This window comes from Canis lupus, chromosome 37 (genome assembly GCF_011100685.1).
Source record: "Canis lupus familiaris isolate Mischka breed German Shepherd chromosome 37, alternate assembly UU_Cfam_GSD_1.0, whole genome shotgun sequence".
In the NCBI taxonomy this organism is placed as follows: Eukaryota; Metazoa; Chordata; class Mammalia; order Carnivora; family Canidae; genus Canis; species Canis lupus.
The window spans coordinates 21,537,660-21,561,806 of NC_049258.1; the positions used below are offsets into that span (position 1 = coordinate 21,537,660).

Below are 24,147 nucleotides of genomic sequence, written 5' to 3' on the forward strand. Positions count from 1 at the left end.
CCCAAACAAAACAAAAACTAATTGGAAATGATATATGCACCCCTATGCTTATCGCAGCATCATTAATAATAGCCAAGATAGAGAAGCAACTGAAGTATATCAATAGATGGATTCGGAATATGTAGCATACACATACCACACACACCCCCAATGGAATATTCAGCCATAAAAAAGAATGAAATCTTGCCATTTGCAACAGCTTGGATGCACCTAAAGGACATTATGTTAAGTGAAATAAATCCTACCAAAAAGGACAAACGCTGTATGATTTCACTTATATATGGAATAAAAAGGGAAGAAGAAAGAATAAAAAATGGAAAGTCACAAACACAGAGACCAAAGTGATGGTTGTCACAGAGTTGGAGAGGGATGGGTGAAATAGGTGAAGGGGATTGTTTGCAGCTATAAGACTTTTTTTTAATAAAGCTATTTTAAAAAGTCACAGATATGTAAAATACAACATAAGGAATATAGTCGATGATATAGCTTTGTAAGATGACTACATTTATCGTGGTGGGCATTTTGTAATGTATGTAAAATGTTGAATTTCTATTTTGTATAACTAAACAATGTATGTCAACTGTAGTTCAATGAAGATAACACTTAAAATTTTAAGTATTAAAAAGAAGAATAATCACAGGTCACTTTAAATTTTTCTATGAGGTATAAAGCCAGGTCACCAGAATGTAATATACTAGAATATTGCTTTAGATATTCATAAAGATGCCTTCATAGAATTATGAAGTTAATATAAATTTAGCCCTTCATGTAGCAGCCAAATTAGCTTAGCTTTCTAGCATAACTACTCTCCTTTCTCCCCAGGCTGTAGAATAGAAAAAGTTTATAGACAATTTGGGTTGGCATTCTTGCACTAACAGTAGCTCTGTTATCTTGATGATGTTACTTAACTTCACTATAATTCAATATCTTTACCTATAAAATTGAAAATGTTTACTTCACATGCAGTTTTTCAAAATTACATAATAGAAAACATTCAGAAGACAGTAGATCATAAATGGAAAGCAGTGATTTTATCTTTTATTATCAACCACTTCAAATCATTTTAAAGTTAGCATATCAATTAGGTGTTAGATCTGTATTTCCTTGGATTTGGAATTTAGGCAGTCTATGATTTCAGAGAGTTTAATGATTTTTCTAAAAACCAGCAGATTATTCTAATTTTAAATATTTAGCCACTCTAAACTTATACAGGACTTTCACATTTGATTTTTTTTTTTCTTTTTGGGGTAGGGAGTATCATTTGTCTATAATTCTTATCACTTAGCCACTTTCCTCCAATGGATTGATGTTGCTCTTGAGTAGGAAGAATGAAGTTCTAAAAATAAGAATACAACTATTACTAATTCACCACCTCAACATTAACTAGTGGAAGCTGACAGTATTTTCTTCCCCACAGGAAAAAAAAAAAAAAAAAAAAAAAAAAACCCTCCATGCTTAGGAAGTGCTATTTCTTCATAATGAAGTTAGTGCTGACACAAATCTATGAAGAGAAAAACTCCTAAAATGTTAGAACTCCATAAGTCTGAAAATGTAGTAAATGTTATGGTTTAAACAGTGAAAAATGAGAAATACTAAAGGTGGTTTTATTACTTTATAATATAAAAAATTAAAGTTTTAATTAAATTTTTATTATAAAATATAAGCCTTTGGGTCCTTTTTCAACTCATGAACAGTGGGGAAGAAAATATCACAGTCTATGACTTGCTCTGAACCACACTGTGCCATAGCTTATTTGATCCCCAGAAATGAACCAAAACTAGATTTTCCTCTGACATCACTAAATGATTTTCTGAAATGTTTGCAAAGCTCCAGGTGCATGGGGTCCCTGAATAAATATTATTTCAACACTGATCAGCTGCATAGGTGAGGACCAAGTTAGGAAACAGGTCTACAAGGATTTCTTAATGAAAGCAGGTGGCTGTTGATATTCTAAATAGAGTCAATAATTAGTTAGAACATTTTTAGGACTTTAGGTGCACCTCACAAGGGATTTCTATAATATTCAGAAGACAGCTCATGTAGGAAAGCACCTGTTCAAAAAGATATTCATTCTTTCTCTCCTACTAGGGGAAAATATTTTATAAGACCAAAGTTCTATTCCTAGTAAGGAAAGACTTTACATTTTGGATTTATTCTGCTAAAATTTAGGAATTTCAATAGTGTCAAAGAACTGCTTTCCTAAACAAGATATGAATTTCATGTGAAAGACAAATATAATTATTATATTCATTTAAAACTGCTTATTTAGACCAAACACATAAAACAAACTCTGTGGAGAAAAATTTAGATAACATTCCATACTAAATTTAAATAATGGTAGATTTTTATCTTCAGCAACTATTGTATCCATTACATATTACCCACTTGAAGTAAGGTAAGCATATCTGCTTGACTACAATCCTAAAGAGATATTGAAGCTTTCTCCACTCTCTTGCCATTTTCATGGCATGAGGTTTTAGCCAGAGAAACTTAAAATGCATTTATTTACTAACATATGTTTATGTTTTGACACAATCTCTGTTCAAGCAGTACAACCCTACAAGAGAAAAGTTAAGGCCCTTTAGCCAGCATATACACAGTAAAAATACTGGAAAAAAATACTGGAAAAGTTTATAAATTGTTACAGGCACTTAGGCAAGTTAAATTCCCAAGTAATTTTTTTCTGAAATGTATTGATTAGCAATAGGATGCAAAATAAACTAAATCAAATTCCACATCTCCTTCAATGGTGTTTTTGAAATTCTGAGTAATGACCCAGGTTGAGCCATTAATGCAAATCCTCAAAACTTAAATAGTTTCTTGATACTTTTCATTTGGAGGCATCTTTTAAAGAAACAACAGATGCCTCTCCACATGCATTCTAAAAATCAATACAATTAATCAATAATACTCTCCACAGGTAATAAATGCTGAGAAGCATTTCTGCCTATCTATATTGATCGAGAGAATTGCTTCAAATTGGTTCTGATGTGTATAAAAATCATTTCCTTATTGATCAAAGCCTCTTTTCTCCTCTGATATGTTATTTTATATATGGCACACAATTTTTTTAGACTTTACTTTTGTATATTTGTGATACATTTTCTATGATCTTGTATGAGACTAATTTGAATGAAATGTAAAATGGGTATTTTTGTTTCTTTGGGGGGAATATTTCAAAATTTATGCAAAGCATGAATAATCATGAGAAATTACTAAAGTTATTTTAATGAGAAATGTAATGATGTATTTCATTAACATTTTCATTATTTATAATAAACTTACAAGTTTTGAGTCTACTTCTTTTCTTATAGCAGAATTTCATTCTTGTAGATATATGTACTTAATCCAGAATGATGTTATTCCTAATGATATAATAGAAAACTACAGTTTTAGTCAACTATTGACTCATAATATGGCTGTCAAATTATATTTTTGTAACATCCATTTGTAAGTGAATTTTGTGAACTTTTTGCTAAGTATACAGACACAGGGTAAAAAGTGTCTTCTAAATTAACGTTCCAAACAATAAGCTTATAGCTCTAGTATTTACAGCATTTAACGAATCTCATTAAACAGAATTCTATTCACTTGACCCAAACAATATATGAAACCAAGGTTGCCTTGGCTAATAGTACCTGATAACTGATGGCTCATTGGGTAAATGTTACTAGTTCAATGAAAGATTTTTCCAAAGAAGTTCAACTTTCAAAGGTCAACTTTTGATACATTTACTAAGGTAATGAATTATTACTCCAGTAAAGAAAAATCAAAGATTCCTGTCAACATAATTTAGTAAATTTTAAAATCTACGCTGCCTATTTTCCTTATTTAGATGTTCCATTACAAATGGCATCATTTTGGCCAGTGAAATATACAACTTTGGAAGGAGTTGAAGCAGTATCTTCTTAAAACTTGACTGCCAGTTTATTTTATTAAACCATTCTATGCAAAGGAGGGAGAGAACATGGCAGAATAGGAGGATTTTAAGCTTGCTCCATCCCATAGATACAAGTAGATAACCCACATCAGTGTAAATAACCCAGAAAATGACTGGCAAAGTGGACTCTCCACAGCTAAATGTAGAGAAGAGGCCACATTGAAGAGAGTAGGAGAGGGCAGATATGTGGTCAGGGGCTAAAAGGAACTGTGGGACTGTCCATAGGAGGAACACTGTGGTTGTGGAGAAGAGACAGAAGCAGACCTTCAACCCAGACACCCCAGGCAAGGGGAATCCACAGAAGGAAGATGAATCCCCGTATTTGATTTTAAAAGCCAGAGAGGGCATAATTTTGCAAGTCCTTAAAATCAGTATGGCTTTTAACATCCAGAACCTTAAATCATCTGGTGTGGCTTTGGGAGAGCCGGGAGAGTAATAGGAAACTGAGTCTCTGACCTTAAAGAGACAGCACAGCCAATAGCCCCACAGAGATACAGCATAGAAACAGCAGTTTGAAAAATTCCTGCGGTGTATGACACAGAGATTTCTTTACTAATGTCAGAGTGTGTGCTGGAGACACAAGGATCGTTAGGGAACTTCTTTAGGAATGAAGTAGCTGGTGGCTGCCATTTCCCTCCACCAGCCCCCAGTCTAGATACAAGGACGCCTTCAGGAACCAGGACAACACCAACACTCTCTACCTAACTTGCTAACTTGCTTGCTAACAGTGTGTGCTACCCCTGCATTTTCCTGCAGACACACAGCCTCCAGCCAGGCTTCAGCTCTAAGTCTCCTCTCCCAGCAAGCACTGATAACACTGCATGCCCTACCACTGTACTCTTCTGTAGATCTGCCTCCTCCAACCCTGCCTGCTTCAGTAAGGCAACCTCAAATGCCCTCCTGGAGCAGACCACTGCAGACTTTGCTGGCAATGTGCTTCCCAGCCCAACATTCTCCTACATTCTTAGCAGGAGCCCATCCAAAACGGTGCCACAAGCTGGTGGTGTGCAAGTAGCCTCAACAAGGGCCAGCACTACTACAAGTAATGTCTGCCCCTGGAAGAGAAGATAACCACACAACATCAATCCAACTGCTGCCCAGCAGTGGACTGGGGACAGGCAACTGATCTGACTGCAGGCCCTGGCCACCAACAAAGGCTTCTCAGGGGACAACCCAGGGAAAGTACCCTGTAGTTATGTGCTACTGCATCTCTTGTAAACACCTGGTCTGACTCAATTCAAGCCCAGGGTAACCCAGACTGACCTACTAACAACACATAGACAAAACCCTACCTATAACTGGCAAAGAAAGGCATTGCAGATGACTAGACTGAAGGAAAATGCAGCTAAGCCACAACAGTAAGGTGCGTGAAACACACATAGACACCCTTGAAGCACTAGGTTCTGGTAAAGAGGGACACTGCACTTCAGGACCTCTTCTTCATAAGGTCACTATTTTCAAGAGCAGGAGATGTAGCCAACTTTCCTTACATATAGAAGCAGACAGACAAGATGAGGAGACAGAGGAGTATGTCCCAAATGAAAGAACAGGACAAAATCACAGGAAGAGAGCTAAACAAAACAAAGAGGGGCACCTGGGTGGCTCAGTAGTTGAATGTCTGCCTGTGGCTCAGGTAGTGATCCCAGGATTCTGGGATCAAGTCCCATATCAGGCTCCCCCCAGGGAGCCTATTTCTCCCTCTGTCTTTGTCCCTGCCTCTGTGTGTGTGTGTGTGTGTGTGTGTGTGTGTCATGAATATATAAATAAAATCTTTTAAAAAATAAAACACAGACAAGTAACATGTCTGATAGAGAATTTTAAATAAATGCCATAAAGATAATCACTAGACTGGAGAAGAGAGTGGAAGACCTCAATGAGATCATTAACAGAGAGAAAACATAAAAAGGACCAATCAGAGATGAAAAAAGCAATTCATGACCACTTTTTACCAGCCCTGTAAAAAATGTTAAAGGGAACCTTTTGAGTGGAAAGAGAAGATCATAAGTAAGAGTAAGAAGTATAGGAAGCACAGAAACAGTAAAATTATGTAGATCTATAAAAATCTATCAAGGGATTCACAAAATGAAATAATGTAAAGGTATGTCACCATATACTTAAAACATAAAGGAGAGAATGGATTCAAACTTAAATGACCATCAACTTAATTTAGACTGCTATATGCACAGGATGTTATATACAAACTTAACGGTAACCACAAATCAAAAACCAATAATAGATACACAAAAAATAAAAAGAAAGCATATCACTAAAAAAAGGCAGCAAACTGAGAAAGAAACGAGCAAGAGAAGAGACCATCATAAAACAAGTAATGAAATGGCAATATGTACACACCTACCAGTAATTACTTTGAATGTAAATGAAGGGACAAAAAGTCAAGACCCATCTGCCTATAAGAAACTCATTTCAGAATTGAAGATACACTCAGATTGAAGATAAAGGGATGGAAAATCACTTACCATGCAAATGGAAGTGAAAAGAAAGCTAGGGTAGCAATATCTGTACCAGACAAAATAGAATTTAACACAAAGACTGTAACGAAAGACAAAGAAGAACACTATTAATCATAAAGGAAACGATCCAACAAGATATAACAATTGTAAATATTTATACACCAAACATGGGAGCACTCAAGTACCGAAAGCAGTTAATAACAAACATAAAAGAAGTAATTGATAATAATACAATAATAGTAGGGGACTTTACCACCCATTTACATCAAGGGATAGATCATTCAAACAGAAAATCAACAAGGAGACAGTGGTTTTGAATGACAATTTGAGCCAGATGGATAGAACAGATATATTCAGAACATTCCATCCTAAAACCGCAGAATACTCATGCTTTTCAAGTGCACATGGAACATTCTCCAGAATAAATCACATATTTGGCCACAAAACAGGTCTCAACAACTTCAAAAAGATCAGTCATACCATACATCTTTTCCAACCACAACACTATGAAACTAGAAATAAGCCATAAGAAAAAAATCTGGAAAGAAGGCAAATACATGGAGATTTGACAACACACTATTGAACAATGAATGGTTCAACTATGAAATCAAAAAGGAAATTAAAAAAAATACATGGAGACAAATGACAATGAAAGCAGAGCAGGCCAAAATCTTTGAGACACAGAAAAAGCTGTTCTAAGAGGGAAGTTTACAGTAATGTATGTTTACCATAAGCAGCAAGAAAAATCTCAAATAACTGAACCTTACACCTAAGGGAGATAGAAAAAAAAAAAGAACAAACCCCCAAACCAATAGAAGGAATAAATATAAAAATTAGAGCAGAAATAAATGAAATATAAACCAAAAAATAATAGAACACATCAATGAAACCAGGGCCTGTTTTTTTTATTTTATTTTTATTTTTATTTATTTATGATAGTCACAGAGAGAGAGAGAGAGAGAGAGAGAGAGAGAGGCAGAGACATAGGTAGAGGGAGAAGCAGGCTCCATGCACCGGGAGCCAGACGTGGGATTCGATCCCAGGTCTCCAGGATCGCGCCCTGGGCCAAAGGCAGGCGCCAAACCGCTGCGCCACCCAGGGATCCCCTGTTTTTTTTTTTTGCTTTGTTTTGTTTTTTTGTAAGATAAAGTTGATACACCTTTAGCCAGATATATTTTTTAAAAAAAGAAAAAAGAGTGATGACTCCAATAAAATTAGAAATGAACGAGAAAGAACATAACAGAAATACAAAGGATTATAAGAGAATGTTATGAAAAATTATATGCCAACAAATTGGACAAGCTAGGATAAATTCCTAGAAACAGAACCTCCCAAATCTGAATCAGGAAAAAAAAAAAAAAAAAAAAAAACAGAAAATCTGAATAGACCAATTACCAGTAGTGAAATTGAATCATTAATAAACAAACTCCCAAAGTCCATGACCAGATGGCTTTACAGGTGAATTCTAGCAAACATTTAAAGATTTAATGCCTACTCCTCTTAAACTGTTCCAAATATAATAGAGAAGGAAAGCTTCTGAATTCATTCTATGATATCAGCATTACCCTGTTACTAAAATCAGACACAACAAAAAAGAGATCTATCGGGCAATAGCTCTGATGAATATAGATGCTAAAATCCCCAGCAAATATTAGCAAACTGAATTCAACAACACATTAAAAAAAATCACTCACCATGATCAACTGGAATTTATTCCCAAGATGCAAGAGTGGGTCAATATTCACAAAGCAATCAACACAATACATCACATCAACAAGAGAAAGGACAAAAACCATATGATCCTCTCAATAAATACAGAAAAAGCATTTGACAAGTATGACATCCATTCATAAGAACCCTCCATGAAATAGGTTTAGAGGGAATATATCTCAATATAATAAAGGCCATATGAAAAACCCACAGCTAACATCATACTTAATGATGAAAAAAATTAAGAGCTTTTCCCCTAAGACTAGGAACAAGACAAGGATGTCCACTCTTAATACTTTTATTCAACACAGTACTAGAAGTCCTAGCCAAAGCAATCAGAAAAGAAAAAGAAATAAAAGGAATCCAAATTGGTAAGAAAGGAGTAAAACTTTATTTGCAGATGACATGATACTATATATATATATAAAACCCTAAAGATTCCACCGAAAAGCCTACCAGAACTGATACATAATTCAGGCAGTGGCAGTATATAAAATCATGTGCAGAAATCTCTTGCATTTTTATATCTGAATAATGAAGTAGCAGCAAAAAGAAATTAACAATCCCTTTTACAATTGCACCAAAACTGATATAATACCTAGGAAAAAAACTTAACTAAGGAAGTCAAAGACCTGAACTCCAAACACTACAAAATATTGATGAAAGAAACAGAAAATGACACACAGAAATGGAAAGATATTCCATGTGCATGAGTTGGAAGAACAAATATTGTTAGAATGCCCATAGTACTCAAAGCAATCTACAGGTTTAACACAATCCCTATCAAAATACCAACAACATTTTCCTCAGAACTAGAACAAATAATCCTAAAATTTGTATGGAAGTACAAAAGATCTCAAATTACCAAATCAATCATGGAAAAGAAGAATAAAGATGGAGGTATCACAAACCCAGATTTCAAGATATACTACAAAGCTATAGTAACCAGAATGATATGGTACCGGCATAAAAATAGACACATAGATCAATGAAAGAGAATAGAGAACCCAGAAATAAACTCATGAATATATACAGTCAATTAATTTTCAACAAAGAAGGCAAGAATATGGAGTGGAAAAAAGACCGTCTCTTCAATAAAGTTGGGAAAACTGAACAGCTACATGCAAAAGAATAAAACTGGACCACTTTCTTACACTATACACAAAAATAAACTAAAAATGGGTTAAGGATCTAAATATGAGGTTCCAAACCATAAAAATTCTAGAAGAGAGCACAGACAAGAAGTCCTCTGATGTTGGTCCATCCTTCTAAATATGTCTCCTGAGACAAAGGAAACAAAAGCAAAAATAAACCATTGGGACTACATCAAAATAAAAAGCTTCTTCACAGGAAAGGAAACAACAAAACTAAAAGGCCACCTACTGAATGGGAAAAATATTTACAAATGACATATCCAATAAAGTATTAGTATCCAAAATATATTAAAAACTTATAAACACAAAAAAATCCAATAAAAAATGGGCAGAAGACATGAACAGACATTTCTCCAAAGAAGACATACAAGTGGCCAACAGACACATGAAAAGATGCTCAATAATCATCATTAATCATCACAGAACTGCAAACCAAAACCACAATGAGATATACCTCATATCTGTCAGAATGGCTAAAACCAAAACACAAGGAACAAGTGTTAGCAAGGATGTAGAGAAAAATGAAAAGTTGTACACTGTTGGTGGGAATGCAAAATTGTGTAGCCACTGTAGAAAACAGTATGGAGGTTTCTCAAAAAATGAAAAATAGAACTATCAAATGATCTTGTAATTCACTACTGGGTATTACTTAAAGAATATAGAAACACTGATTTGAAAAGATATATGCACCCCTATGTTTATTGTAGCATTATTTACAATAGCCAAATTATGGAAGTAGCCTAAGTGTCTGTCAATAGATGAAGAAGAGGTGTAATATGTATATATACACATATATATTTATATTTATATTTATATTTATGTATGGATTATTACTCAGCCATAAAAAAGAATGGCTTGAAAAATAAATTAAAAAAAAAAAAAGAATGGCTTGTTATTTGCAACAGCATGGATGGATCTAGAGAGTATAATGTTAAGCAAAACAGATTAGAGAAAGACAAATATATGATTTTATTTGTATGTGAAATGTAAGAAACAAAACAAATGAACAAAGAAAAAATAAACTAGAGACACTTAACTATAGAGAACCAACTGTATGGGTGGGAAGATGGGTAAACTGATGAAGGGAGGATTAAGAGTTCACTTCTCATGATGAGCACTGAGTAATATATACAATTGTTGAATCACTATATTATATACCTGAAACCCCTGAAACTAATATAACAGTGTATGTTTACCAGAATTTTTTTTAATTTGTACTTGGAATTTCAGGGAATATGAATTATCATAATGATAACTGAGTTCCCAATAACTGTCCCTTAGATAATTTTATCAGTCTAGTAATTTAACTTTGTCTTTAATTTTAAAGGAACCCTTCATGCAAAACAAATTAAGTTGAAATCTTTCAACAAAAAAGAATATTCTCTTTTTGTGAGCAACTAGTTTAAAGAATTGGGTAAAATATGCTCACTATACTCAAAAATACTCTTTGGGTGAAGTTGAGAGGATATTAGTCATTATTCAAAGTATAAGCGTCAGAAGGATGATATATTCTGGTTGCTTCCCCTAGAGCAAAAAAATGACATACATTTTTATAACATCTTAATATAAAACACTTATCTAAAGTTGTGGAGGTGTTTTTTATTTTTTGTTTTGATTTTGCTCACTAAGGCATTGTTGAATGTTGGGTACACGGATAGGCTCTTTGAGCTCTAAAAGAATAAAAGTCCCCTCCTTATTCCCAGGAAGCTAATTGTACAATAAGATTCTTGGAGTCTATAAATGCCATTATGGTAACCACAGAAATGAAATTTTGAAATATTTCTTGTACTTAAATAGAAATTAATTTTAAAGTATTCCTAGGAGCAAGCACAGATTTAGCTGGAAACTGGAGCTGCACACCCGAGACATGTTTACTCTGACTCATATTGCATTTTAGTAAGGGCAGCTTAATCACAGTAGGAGAGAACATTGAGCCAATCAATAAAAGTTCATCTGGAGGTATTAGGGCATGATGTAGAGGATAAGAGCATGAGAGCTCTGGAATCATATAGCCCCCAAGTCCAGGCTCCAATACTTAAGTTGTGTAGCCTTGGAGAAGTTGCTTTCATCTCTAAGCCTCATTTTCTTCTTGTATAAAATAGGATATGTGCTAGCACTGTTGAATAGAAATATAATGTGAATCACATACATAATTTTAAATTTTTAGTAGCCATGTTTTCAAAAAGCAGGTGAAATTAATTTTAAAATATATTTTATCACATATAATCAATATAAAATTATTAAGAAAATATTTCGTATTTTTTCCTGAAGTCTGAAATCTGGTGAACATTTTGCAATGATAGTGTATTTTAATTTGCACCAGCTGCATTTCCAGTGTTCAATAGCTATACGTGAGTCAAAAATGCTACAATAGTATAGTGCAGGTATATATCTACCCTATAGGGTTGTAGTAAGGATAAAATGAGATAATATGTATGGAGGACTTAAAACAGTGGTTGGCAAATAACAAGAACTAAAAAAAAAAAAAATGTAGTGATGAAAACTGTTACTACTACCACTGAGGATTGATTACAATAGTCTATGTATTAAGCTGGGGGAAAATGCAAAAAATATGACACGCCCCTGTTCTCCAGTAATTACAAGGTTAAGAAGGTAAGACAAACACACAGTTAACTATAGTTTATGGTATCTTATTATCACATGAATGGTATAAATAAAATGCAATGAATGCTCAGAATAGGAAGATCTCCACTAAGGATGTCTTACACCTACAAGATGAAGAAAATAGTTTTGAACTGAGTTGACCTTTACTATGAAGATATAGCTGAGGGCCATGAAAATAGCTAAGAAAAATATTTCACCAGGGGGAATAACAGAAGCAACAATTCAAAAGTGGGGAAATGAAAAATATATTCAAGAAATGATGACATATCATTTTATGGAGAACATAGGATTTGTGTAAAAGTGTACTTGGTTAAGTAAATGCCAAGTTGTATGGGAGTGTAGAGATCTTGAAAGTCCTACTAGGATACTAGAACATTATTCATTGTCAGAAGGCAATAGTAAAAAAATAAATAAATAATAAAAGGCAGATTTTCTTATTTCATCTTAGCTGTTTATAAAATGAGATGATTGGATCTAAAACAAAACCTGATAATGTCAGAGTTATAAGAAACCTCCTTGTTGCTGTTGTTCGTGCTGCATTGGGTGTTGTTCTATTCAAATTTATTGGAGTTACATAATTGAAAACAAAAACTTAGGAGTTAATATGCAGATTTTAAAGTAATGAAATTATAATTAAAAGATAATTTGGTATACCATCTCAATAGTCTTGACAAATGAAAGCAAGGACTTTAATATTGTGGACATAACTGTTTTAAATAAGCAAACTATAGAAAATTGGAAAAGAGAATGGATACCACTTGGATTGATCTTAGAGAAGGAAAAAAGTTGAGAAATGAATGTCACTATAGTTTGAAGTCTGGAAAACAGAGAGAATATAGTATCCAAGATAGATTGGAAAAACTAGAGATAATTTTGCTAGAAAGGCGAGAGGGATTTAACATGAATCTTTATCAATTGGGATGATTTTTAATATGTGCATTACATATATAATGCATAATATATGCATTACAAGATTATGTATTTAAGAATTAATGAAGATACATGTCTCCTGCAAGAATATAGATGTTTTAGTTTCAGAGTTTGACAAAGTAGTAGAATCAACACTGAAGAAAAGACGAGATTAACACAAGCAGTAAGCATAAGAGCCTATTTATCTATAAATTCAGTGGTATTCAGGCACCTAGGTGGTTCAGTCAGTTAGGCATCTGCCTTTGGGTCAGGTCATGATCTCAGGATTGTGGGATCAAGCCCCACATTGGGCTCCCTGCTCGTGGAGAGTCTGCTTTTCCCTCTACCCCTACCCCCACTCATGCTTGCTCTCATTTGCTCTCTTTCTCAAATAAATAAAAATCTTTAAAAAAATTCAGTGGCATTCATAGAAAAACCCCAAAGTACCACACTTTTTTTTTAAAGATTTATTTATTCATTTAATCATGAGAGACACAGAGGCAGAGACATAAGCAGAGAGAGAAGCAGGGAGCACAATGTGGGACTCGATCCAGGAACCCTGGGATCAGGCCCTGAGCCAAAGGCAGATGTTCAACCACTGAGCCACCCAGGCATCCCCCCAAAGTATCACTCTTATCTGACTCTTAATTTATAAAAGACATACTCAAGTGAGTAAATGAAGCAAGACTTTTGGATAATAAAAATTTTGATCTAAATCCTGAGTGAAGTAAGTCAGTCGGAGAAGGACAAACATTATATGTTCTCATTCATTTGGGGAATATAAATAATAGTGAAAGGGAATATAAGGGAAGGGAGAAGAAACGTGTGGGAAATATCAGAAAGGGAGACAGAACGTAAAGACTGCTAACTCTGGGAAATGAACTAGGGGTGGTAGAAGGGGAGGAGGGCGGGGGGTGGGAGTGAATGGGTGACGGGCACTGGGGGTTATTCTGTATGTTAGTAAATTGAACACCAATAAAAAATAAATGAAAAAAAATAAAAATAAAAATAAATAAATCCCAGATTTACCTTTTCTGAGTCCCATTTTTCATTAACTAAAGAGGGAAAATCTCTACATCTGAGGGTTAAGTGCAGAACATATGAGGTAACATAGGGAGCTCTAGATGCCCAATAAATGATGGCTAGTATTTCAGGTCATTCTGATAAACCTGAAAGAAAAGAAATGTACCATATCTTATCTACTTAAAAAATGTCATAAGAGTCTTTGTACTCCAACTTATAGCGCACCTTAACTTATGATTGGTATCAAAAATATTGTAACCTGAGGCACCTGGCTCACTCAGTCAGTAGAGCATACGACTCCTGATCCTGGGTTGTGTGTTCAAGCCCCATGTTGAGTGTAGAGATTACTTAAAAATAAAATATTTTAAATATATATATTGTAGTCTTTTCTAAAAGATTTTATTTATTTGAGAGAGAAAAGGAAAGACTGAGAGAGAGAGAGCATAAGCAGGAGGGAGGGGCAGAGGGAGAGGGAGAAGCAGGTTCTCCACTGAATAGGGAGTCCAATACAGGCAGGGCTCCCAGGACCCTTAGATCATGACCTGAGCCAAAGTCAGACACTTAAACAACTAAGCGACCCAAGTGCCTATATATATATTATTTATATATATATATAATATTATAATAATAATTTATTATTATTTATTTATTCATGAGAGACAAAGAGGCAGAGAGAGAAGCTAGGCTCCCTGTAGGGAGCCTGATGCGGGACTCAATCCCAGGACCCTGGGCTCACACCCTGAGTGGAAGGCAGACACTTAACCCTGAGCCACCCAAGTGCCCCTATATATCATAATCTTAAGGAGAATTAGTGTTGTTTAGGAAGTAAGTGCAAAAAAGTTTAAAATAACTCGTGGCTATTCTAAGTATATTCTTAAATTCAAATTAAATTTTCACACATGTATGTATTGATAATTAATTAAAAACTCTTCACTTTGAAAACATGCCAATAGTTCCTTTGCACATTCTATTAGCATGCAATTAGGACTTTCCAATTTGTTGGTTTACCCAAAATGATTACGTGTACCAAGATAAAATTTTAACACTTGATTTTAATGGGCTAATTCATTCTATAAACTTCTTAAAGAGATTCTATTGCTAATGTGCTTAAATAAGTAAGTATATTCAAATATTCAAGTTTTTTACCAAATCCAATGGAGACAGCTTTGCTCAAGCCAGCTTTTTCTCTCCAGCATGCTTATTTTGTTCCCATTCTCTAAAGTTTGGCCATCCTAATAACAAATGTTAACAAAAGAAGAGAAGCAACTCATATTTTATCTAACTATTCTAATATTTATATTCTATTCGAAAAAGAGTCAACTTGGCTATTTCTCTTTTTAAATCAGTGTTAATTAACTACTCTGTTTTTTAATCAGATATTTTCAATCTGTGGTATTCATGGAATACGTGCATTCATAACTTGTATAATTATTCTTGTTAGAATACCATGCTAAGTGACATTTTAAATAATCTATTCAGGAATTACATGTTACAAGACAACTGTTTTGCTTAAATTTTGCTATAACATTTTAACAAAATATTTGAAATATAAATATACAATGTATCACTTATTTTTTGTTATTTCACATGTTGAAGGAGACATGAACTTTAACATAAACATTAGTACACGTTTTCATAAATTTTCACAGTACAGCTAAAAATTTTATCTTTACCATATTTTTATTTCATTGACCAAGTTGCAGATAAATATTCTTCCTAAATTTGTCAGTAAGACTCTGATATTGGGATGACAAATGATTTCTATCCTGATTTATTTTTAATTGCCAATCACCAGTACATTTAGAAAGATACCTATACATATGTCTGTAAATACTCCACTTTCTAGAGATACTACCAATAATCATACTGTGATTTTTTTTTTTTTGAGAGTGCCACCTCTCTCACACCAACTAGACACTAATGTAGTAATTGACCCATCCTGGTAAGTAATTCTGAAAATCTTCTAGCCTAGAAATGGTTCAGCATCTCAAGTCCCAGTAAAGTTAATTTTAGGTCAGACATTGTATGCCTTGCAATAATCCCATATACTTTAAAGTTGAACATTATAAATTTATACACATTTTAGGAATAAGTTATTATATACATAATCATTATCTTGCAATCTTCTGTAAATGAGTTAGTTCAAGTAAACATAAAAAACTTCACCATAAAGTTACTAAAATCTGTTCGATAGAAGACAAATTTTTGAAATACCTGAGGCATGATGCTGAATTATATAATCCCATCATTAGGTTCTAGTATATATTCTCTATTTTATTGGACTTTCAGAAATTACCAAGAACCTTCATAAGTGTTTCCAATTATGATTTTTACAGATTTGACTTCAACAAAAGATAATGGTTTAAAGCTAAATCTCTTCTTTTTCTTTATGAGCCTTGATTCTGTTTCCTTTCAAAAATAGAAAATAACATTTACCTCCTTCCTATCTGTTGCACGAAGACCACAAGAAAAAAGTTACTTGTTTGACTCTTAGGAAAGTCACAAACAGCAATTGTCTATAGAGTGAGACTAGAAGTGGAATCCATATGTAATGCCTCTGTCAGCAAAGACTTAGTAGAAGAAGGTTTATAATAAATATTCACATCTGCTTCTTTGGACACTCTAATCCATCCTAAGGATCTTTGCTGTGTCAGGTTTTGTTCTAGATGAAGAAGCCCAGTAGTTATAAAGGTTTGTAAATAGACTATATTTATCATGGTTAGCTTTACTTTTATAACTTTTTTAAAATTTTTTTTATTTTTTACTTTGATAACTTTTCTGTTTTTAAAATATTCATGACATTTTGGTGTATAATTTGTGATTAAATATTTCACTGTGACTTTTATGGCAATATCATTAAAGAATTTTTTACTATGAAACAGGCAAATTTTATTTTCACAATATATCACCTACTTAAAATCTATCAATAAGGCATCATTGATAACAATCCTATGCTGGATGTGAAAACACAATGACTTAAAGCCCAGGCTATTTAAAGTGATTGTGATTTAATGATAGTTCCCTTCATACCGAATATACCTCCTCTTGAGCAAGATACTTCACCTTTCTAAACCTCTCTTTGTTCATCCATATAATGAAGTTAATATTATTTTATCATTATATTCTTGTAAAGATTATATGCAACTATTCACATCAGGTACAAAATCAATTGACATATACTGTTTAATCAATTTTAAATGTCATTACTGGAATGATAATATGCCTTCTAAGTATGATTAGATAATCCCATAGATAGCCCTAGTATCATACTTATTTACCCCACATACTGACTTTATGTAAACGTATTTCATTAGTTTTACTTACCTCTAAATTCCCTGATAGTTTGTTACCAGACTTCTTTAATAAAAGCATTAGAATTGGGCTGCTGATATGTTTTTAACTTGAAGGAAATTATTCACTAAAAATTATACAGTATAAAAATTATGAGAATACTCTGTGCTATATTTAGCTCTTATGTAATATAAACTTAGTTTAACAGAATTTTGAATTTTAAATTAGAGTAAAAAAGCCTAAGTCATCCTTGAACTGGAGGTATTTATTTTCACTTCAACTCCAAAAAAGGTTCATAAGTGTCATAATAAATGTATATTATTATACCTAAATAAAGATTTAGCATAATTACAAGTTAAAGTATAATGCAAAATTTAAAATGTAAATTATCCATTATATAGGGACAGAGATTTTGAACCTATGCTTTGGACATCTTTTCACAAATAATTCACTTGAAAAACAAACCTGCATCGCTTCATTGCTTTCACACTCATTTTCTCAAAATTATTTATTAATCCCAAATATAAGGAGATTAGGAGGGCATTTGATAAAGTGGGTGGGACATTAGGTTTCACTTCCTCATTTTAAAATTTTACAATCTTATTGACATGTCTTAATTTTGCCTGGAATTATTTCCTATACAAATGAGTTAGCTCATATTTAATGACTGACATCTAATATGAGTCTGTTAAATTACATTTGAGACAAAACTGTGTATTTCATTGCTTATAAACTATGACTGCCTGAAATTAAACTTTGATATTCTCTCTCACTCTCTCTCTCTCCTCTCTCTTTCTTCCTCTCCCTCTCCCCCTCCCTCCCTTTCTCCCTCCCTCCCTCCCTCTTTCTCAGGTCGAGTTTTAGCTCAGGCGAGTGGCAGTGGGGTTATCCATTTGCTAGATCTTAAATCAGGGCAAATCCACAAATTGATGGGCCATGATAGTGAGGCTCACACAGTCGTGTTTTCTCATGACGGAGAGTATTTGTTTTCCGGAGGCTCTGACGGCACTGTTCGAACGTGGTCTTGATGGTCAGCATATCCCACTGCGGACGGCATTCCCTTTAAGGCTTGAAAATACCTTGGGTAGTCAGTCTCAAACCAGGAAGTATCTGGTTAAATATGCCAGCAGGTAACATTTACAATTTGCTTTAAAACATGCTTTGGACATGTATTTTAGTGCTCATACTGACACCAATAAAAAAATAAAAAAAAACACAACTTTTTGCTCATTTGTGTCTGGTTCTCTTTTTCTTCATTTTGATAAGAATTTAGAGACAGAGCATCTTTGCTAGGGGTTTGAAAGAAACAGCTTTACAATGACGCCTAATGACAGACTAGATGAATTACAGGAGATTGATTTTGAATGTTAGAGAACAAACTGCAGGAGAACAGGGCTACTTTTTTTTTTTTTTTTTAAATCGAATCCAAGCTGCAGGAAGACCTGAAGTTTAATCATATAGCATGGAGAAAGTCTTTCTGCAACAAAAGGGTCAAATAGAATCGAGGAGCGTACATGTTCACAGATTCTTTGACAATGATCATGCTTTATCTATTAATAATCATCAAGACTGCAGATGGCTTAAATCTAAATGCAATGCTCTTCCAGAACTTTCATCTCTGCAGCCCATCTAAGAATGCATTAGGTATAATTACAATGTTTTGTATTTTTTGTTGTAATTTCAATGCCAATAAGTATCTCGTGTGTAAAATGTCTTTCCCACTCCTAATGCATGCGTCGGCTGTATAAAGTGCGACTGCTTTAGAGAACACTCTAGCCTGGTCTAAAGAAGCAGCTCCGGATTTCGGATTTCACCGAGCTGGGCTCAGAAGCCAGTTGTTGGCGCTGTCCGTGGTGCTGAGGAATTCCCGGCTGCCGGCGAATGAGCTCCAAATCAGCAGTCTGCAAACTGCTCTCAGTGATGCAGAAACCCAGCTAAAGTTGCTCCTTTCCTTCACGTCCACAGTTAGTATTTTCTGGTGTGTAAGAGGGGATTCAAGCAACATATTGTGGATGATGCTGATGGTACTGCCAGCGGAGTGGGCTTTAAGCTACAGCATGCTATTGCTGTTTGTGATCCTCAGAGCCTAGCCAAATCACCTCTACTGCCGTACCAAACACTGTGTAAGTGAACTCATGTGTGGAGGAGGCGTAATCAGCCGGTAAATTTCATAGAAGGATCTGAGAAAATGCTAAAAATAAGTTCAACATGATTCTGCTACTGGGGTCTGGATTTCTACAGGACCAGCATTGCTTCTTGCTTTGAATTCTGAAGACAGGTCCAAAGCATATTTCTTATGTGTGTCTGCTGTGTTTCTCTCTGGAAGGGCGGGAGACTGCTTCTTGACTGTGTTTTGAAATGGGAGGTAGAAAGAATGGATTACCTTTAATTCGTGCCTGAAAATGTATTCTTTGGATAACTAAAGAGGAACTGCTTTCCTAAAACATACCTGATGTTTTAGTTCGTATTGGTCTATGACTCCCACCACCACCATTAACCTCCAGAGTGATTAGGTAAGTGTATCTTATGACATGAGTTATGTTTGTTTTCTCAAAGAAATAGATGCAGTTATTTTAAATCATATGTAAAAATATAGGGAGGGGGGAAAGTTTAGCTGGAAAGTGGTCCTCAGTTTAGCAGTGTTTGCTTACTTAATAAAAATCTTCAGATAAACATTTTATTTCATTTCTCTAATATTTCTTCTCTTAAATAGTGTTTTTAACTACACTAGAGCAGCTCTATTATGAAAAGGGATTTTTTAATAGCCTAAGAACTTTGTTATATTGAAAAGAAAACCTTGTTTTCTCCATGCAGATTTAAAAATGTATTTCATATAATAAAAGCATGTTTAAGGTTTATATAAAGTAGACATTATACCCCTATTTTTATCTTTAAGTTTACATTTATCACAACTTGATATATTAATGCCTACCTGTAGCTTGCAAAGAGATCAATTTCTGTCTATGTCCTTTTGAAGCAGAATGATATGTGTCTTTTATATGGCTTATCTTGCATGTATTGGCAGACACTGCTGGAATACTATAAGGAAGCACAATAGATTCCTTTCTTCCAAGATAAACTTTCTAAATATGTGAGAGATGTATAAATGCATGGTTTAATCAGTAAAATATATATTTATGCTTTTTTCAGAAGCTTCTGTTATGTTTGTGGCCTCTGTAGTAATTTAAGAGAAAAAAATGCTTTGTCAAAGGGAGCTTCCAGCTTCTCAAGTAGAATTATAGGTTTGCATTTTTTTTGTTCTGTCATGACTCATTATTTTTGACATATTTTAAAATAAATCTCTCTCTTTTATCATTACCTACCCAAAAGGAATTCTAATATGAGAGAGCAGTTTTCTCTTAAAGGAGGGCATAAATATACTACCTTCCATTTTACTATTACTTTGCATAAGATAATTTGCATATCTTACTTAAAATGCAAATATAATAGTTGATGAAGTATCCTTATGTCATCTTTATCATGTTTTTAAATGATCACCTGTATATGCTATACTGAAAAGGGATGATTTATCATTACTCATTATATTCTGAAAATATACCAACAAATATCATTTATAAATTATCTGAGAATGTCCTATATACAGTCTGAGCAACATTGGCATAAAGCCAATAGCATTTAGATAGATAAATGAACTATCCGACAACACTTTTTCTTACCTATTAGTGTCTAAAGTCACAGTTTCCCCAAAGCCTTTGTATGAGTTAGTCACCCTAAACATTTAAATAAGAGCCCACTACTAACACTCCACACCAAGCACTAACACTAAGTGAAGCTTTTAAGAGTCAATGTCACTAAATTAATCATACATATTTTCTGTGAAAGGCAACACCTCATCATTACTTTAAGGAATTTCAATAAATAGTTTTGTATTGGCATTTTTGTGCAAATTGACCAAATGCAAATATGTTTGGGATGTCAAAAAGAAAGGTATATCCTCAAGACTATGTGAATGGTATATATTTTACATTGAAGTAATTAATTCAAATAGCATTCCATAAATACTAGATTCAAATTGCCATTAAAAAAAAATCTCAGGTGCATCTTTCCTGCCCACTAGGAGCTTACTTCCTGAGTAAAATAAAGTTGTGGACAATGATACAAATAAATTTATTTTTAGTAAATCCTTTTCAATACATGGAGTTCTCTTGCACTATTATTTAAATTTTTCTCTTATTCACTGTGGAATGGTTGTACTAGTTTTCTTAATAGCTATGTTCCAAAATCCATATTTATGGTTTCTGAAACAAGAAATACATTTGAGACCACTGCTATTCTCCAGTTATGGGAGTGAAGTAGGAAGACCTTTATACTAGCTCATCTCAATTATAATTTATATTAGACTATTGGTCTCTTCTCTTTCTTTTAGAAGTAGATGTTTTCTCACTAATCTCTTAGTTTTTATACAGATAATTATATCATATACATTCTATCACTGACTAATCCAGCTTAAGGAATAATAGAGAATGTGGATTCCAACATTCTTGAGCCATCTGTAACTACTGTAATCACCTTTTGAGGCTCAGTAAAACCACTTCTACAATTTAAACAAAGCCAAACCTTGGAAATTCAGAGGGTAAATCTGAGCTTACGATTCCTAGGTGGAATAAAGGACAAATTTTAATGCATGTATTGCCAAGAATAAACTCCCCAAACTTCATAAGAAGCATAGATAGTTGCATGAACTTAGTCTATTTGAGGTCTGAGTGTCTTCCAGACAGATCCCAAATAAACAGATTAAGAACAAGGGCTTACGTAAATCCATATTCTCTCTATATATGTCAAATTCTTCTTTTTAAATATTTATTTTCAGCCTACCCCTCTTGTATTCCCATGGAAGGAGCTGAGTATATTTAATATTAGGAGCACATCCAGAAGCCTTTGAGGAGGGGGATGGCTCTTCATATTCATGAAGCTTGCATACTTCTGTTGGTCATCCTTGGATCAGTCACCTCTGCTGCCATCAGTCATGAAGACTACCCTGCTGATGAAGGTGACCAGACCTCCAGTAATGACAATCTGATCTTTGATGACTATCGAGGGAAAGGGTGTGTGGATGACAGCGGCTTTGTATACAAGTTGGGAGAACGCTTTTTCCCAGGGCATTCCAACTGTCCATGTGTCTGTGCTCTGGATGGACCTGTTTGTGACCAGCCAGAATGCCCTAAAATTCACCCAAAGTGTACTAAAGTGGAACACAATGGATGCTGCCCTGAGTGCAAAGAAGTGAAAAACTTTTGTGAATATCATGGGAAAAATTACAAAATCTTGGAGGAATTTAAGGTATGAGTTACCCTCCATATTCATTCAATACTAATCTTTCACACCATGTATTTCATAGATTACTACATTAAAATTAGAGTTGGAAAAAGTTACTTTTAAATTACCCCTTAACTTACGGTATTGTGATTTCAGTTAGCCTGCGTACCGCTGTGGTCAACAAAGAACCAACTGGCTTGTTGATAGGTGTCTTGAAGGTTTCACGATAACCTCCTCCTTCAGAAGTATTCTGGGCATGCTTAACATCTTTTATTGCCCTCAATCATTTCCTTTGTGTTATTACAAAATATGTTTTCTGAGGGAAATAATTATGTTTATAGATCATGTGTTTATTTAAAGCTAATGTTTAAATATTGTAAGATCTTTTTACGTGTGTGTGGCTTATAAGCCTGTATTGGGAGTCATTTAACTATGGTCTAGAATTCTATTTAGTATGTGGAAATGCAAGTGCTAAGGAGACACACTTCTGAGCTGTGGTCTATATATTAAGAATATGCATTGGGCCTACTTGTTATAGAGCACCATCCCCATTCTGTTCTCTGCTCATTAGATTTTTTTACTTGCAGGCCCCCAAAGAGAACTGAATTTTTGTCCTAGTTTGTTGTCAAAGGTATTAAAAAGGGGGAGGTACTATTATTCCAGCTTCCATAGTATTTCATAATCTTTCTTTTTTGCTTATGTCATATTTTCAAGTAATTTGGAGTTCATTTTTATCTCTGCTTTGAGTCTCTTTTCTCAAACAGCTAGTTGTAATTAGGATGTCCTACAAACCAGATCTGAACCCTGAGGGTATAAATTATTGTATCAGAATGTTCCCCTTAAATGTAATGGCAGTTTGTGCCTTGGAGTGGCTGTCATACTGATGGCTTGATATGAAAAATTTTCATTTCATCTAACCAAGTTCTGTGAAAGGTGTTCAGAATCTTATAAGCAAAAGAAGATATAGCTAGTTTTCAGTGTCACTGTTCAGAAGAATGTTCAGTTGTTAGCACTAACCCAACTCCCTTCTTTACAAGAGTCAAATGCTGGAAGAAATCAATATGTGGGGGGGGAAAGGTTTAAACTGATCATGATCAGAGTATTCTATGTATTGACATTTCATTGAATTCAGTCCATTCCAGGTTATAGGTTCAAACCAGTTGTAATTTACCCAAGAAAACCCAATCACTTTAACTAGATAATCTTAGGACATGAAGGGAATTTTAACAGTTATCACATTCAACTTTGTATATAAATGTTATTCTAGGCTCTTCTCTTTCATCTGCTTACCATATTTTGTTGTACGATACTGAGAAGTAAAAAGCTTAAAAGTCTAGCAAAATTACCATTATTTACAACAAGTAATAGTTTAACAGTATAGTACATTTATTAACAGCTTTATGATCTATAAAATATTGGATACATCTTGACATAGCTATTTTTACTTTTAGAGTAATGAAAGTAAATGCAGGTACTCAATACAATTTGATTCTAGACATGACTCTAGAATCATTTCACTCTTCTTTAACAAAAATACTTGCTGAGATTAGAGTGCAAAGAGACATTATAGAATAGCCTAACCCAAGCAAAAGAGTACATTGAATAAAATTTCTGAGATTTATGTAATTTGGTCATTAATATTTAATAAATAAGAAACTATCTGAATTTAGTCAACTCACTACTAAAAACGCTACAGTTTTTCCTCTATTTATTACATTTTTATTTTATTACAAAGGTAATACCTATC

General features: G+C 34.0%; 2 protein-coding genes across 4 annotated transcripts in view; both read left to right on the forward strand.

Annotated features, from left to right (window-relative positions):
• The window catches only part of SPAG16 (sperm associated antigen 16), a 907,696-nt gene extending 889,355 nt beyond the window's left edge, over positions 1 to 18,341 (forward strand). For 2 of the 3 annotated variants that reach the window (XM_038585670.1, XM_038585671.1), the window contains exon 16: positions 17,976 to 18,341. In XM_038585670.1, coding sequence (XP_038441598.1) covers positions 17,976 to 18,151 — 176 coding nt within the window. In that variant the 3' untranslated portion in view covers positions 18,152 to 18,341. The remainder of the gene's footprint in view (positions 1 to 17,975) is intronic. The other variant, XM_038585672.1, reaches the window with a different exon arrangement.
• A 125-nt stretch (positions 18,342 to 18,466) lies between these two features.
• VWC2L (von Willebrand factor C domain containing 2 like) overlaps positions 18,467 to 24,147 on the forward strand; it is a 154,824-nt gene continuing 149,143 nt past the window's right edge. Inside the window, exons 1-2 of the mRNA XM_038585676.1 lie at positions 18,467 to 19,636; positions 21,955 to 22,424. Of these exons, the coding sequence (XP_038441604.1) occupies positions 22,035 to 22,424 (390 nt within the window). The 5' untranslated portion in view covers positions 18,467 to 19,636; positions 21,955 to 22,034. The remainder of the gene's footprint in view (positions 19,637 to 21,954; positions 22,425 to 24,147) is intronic.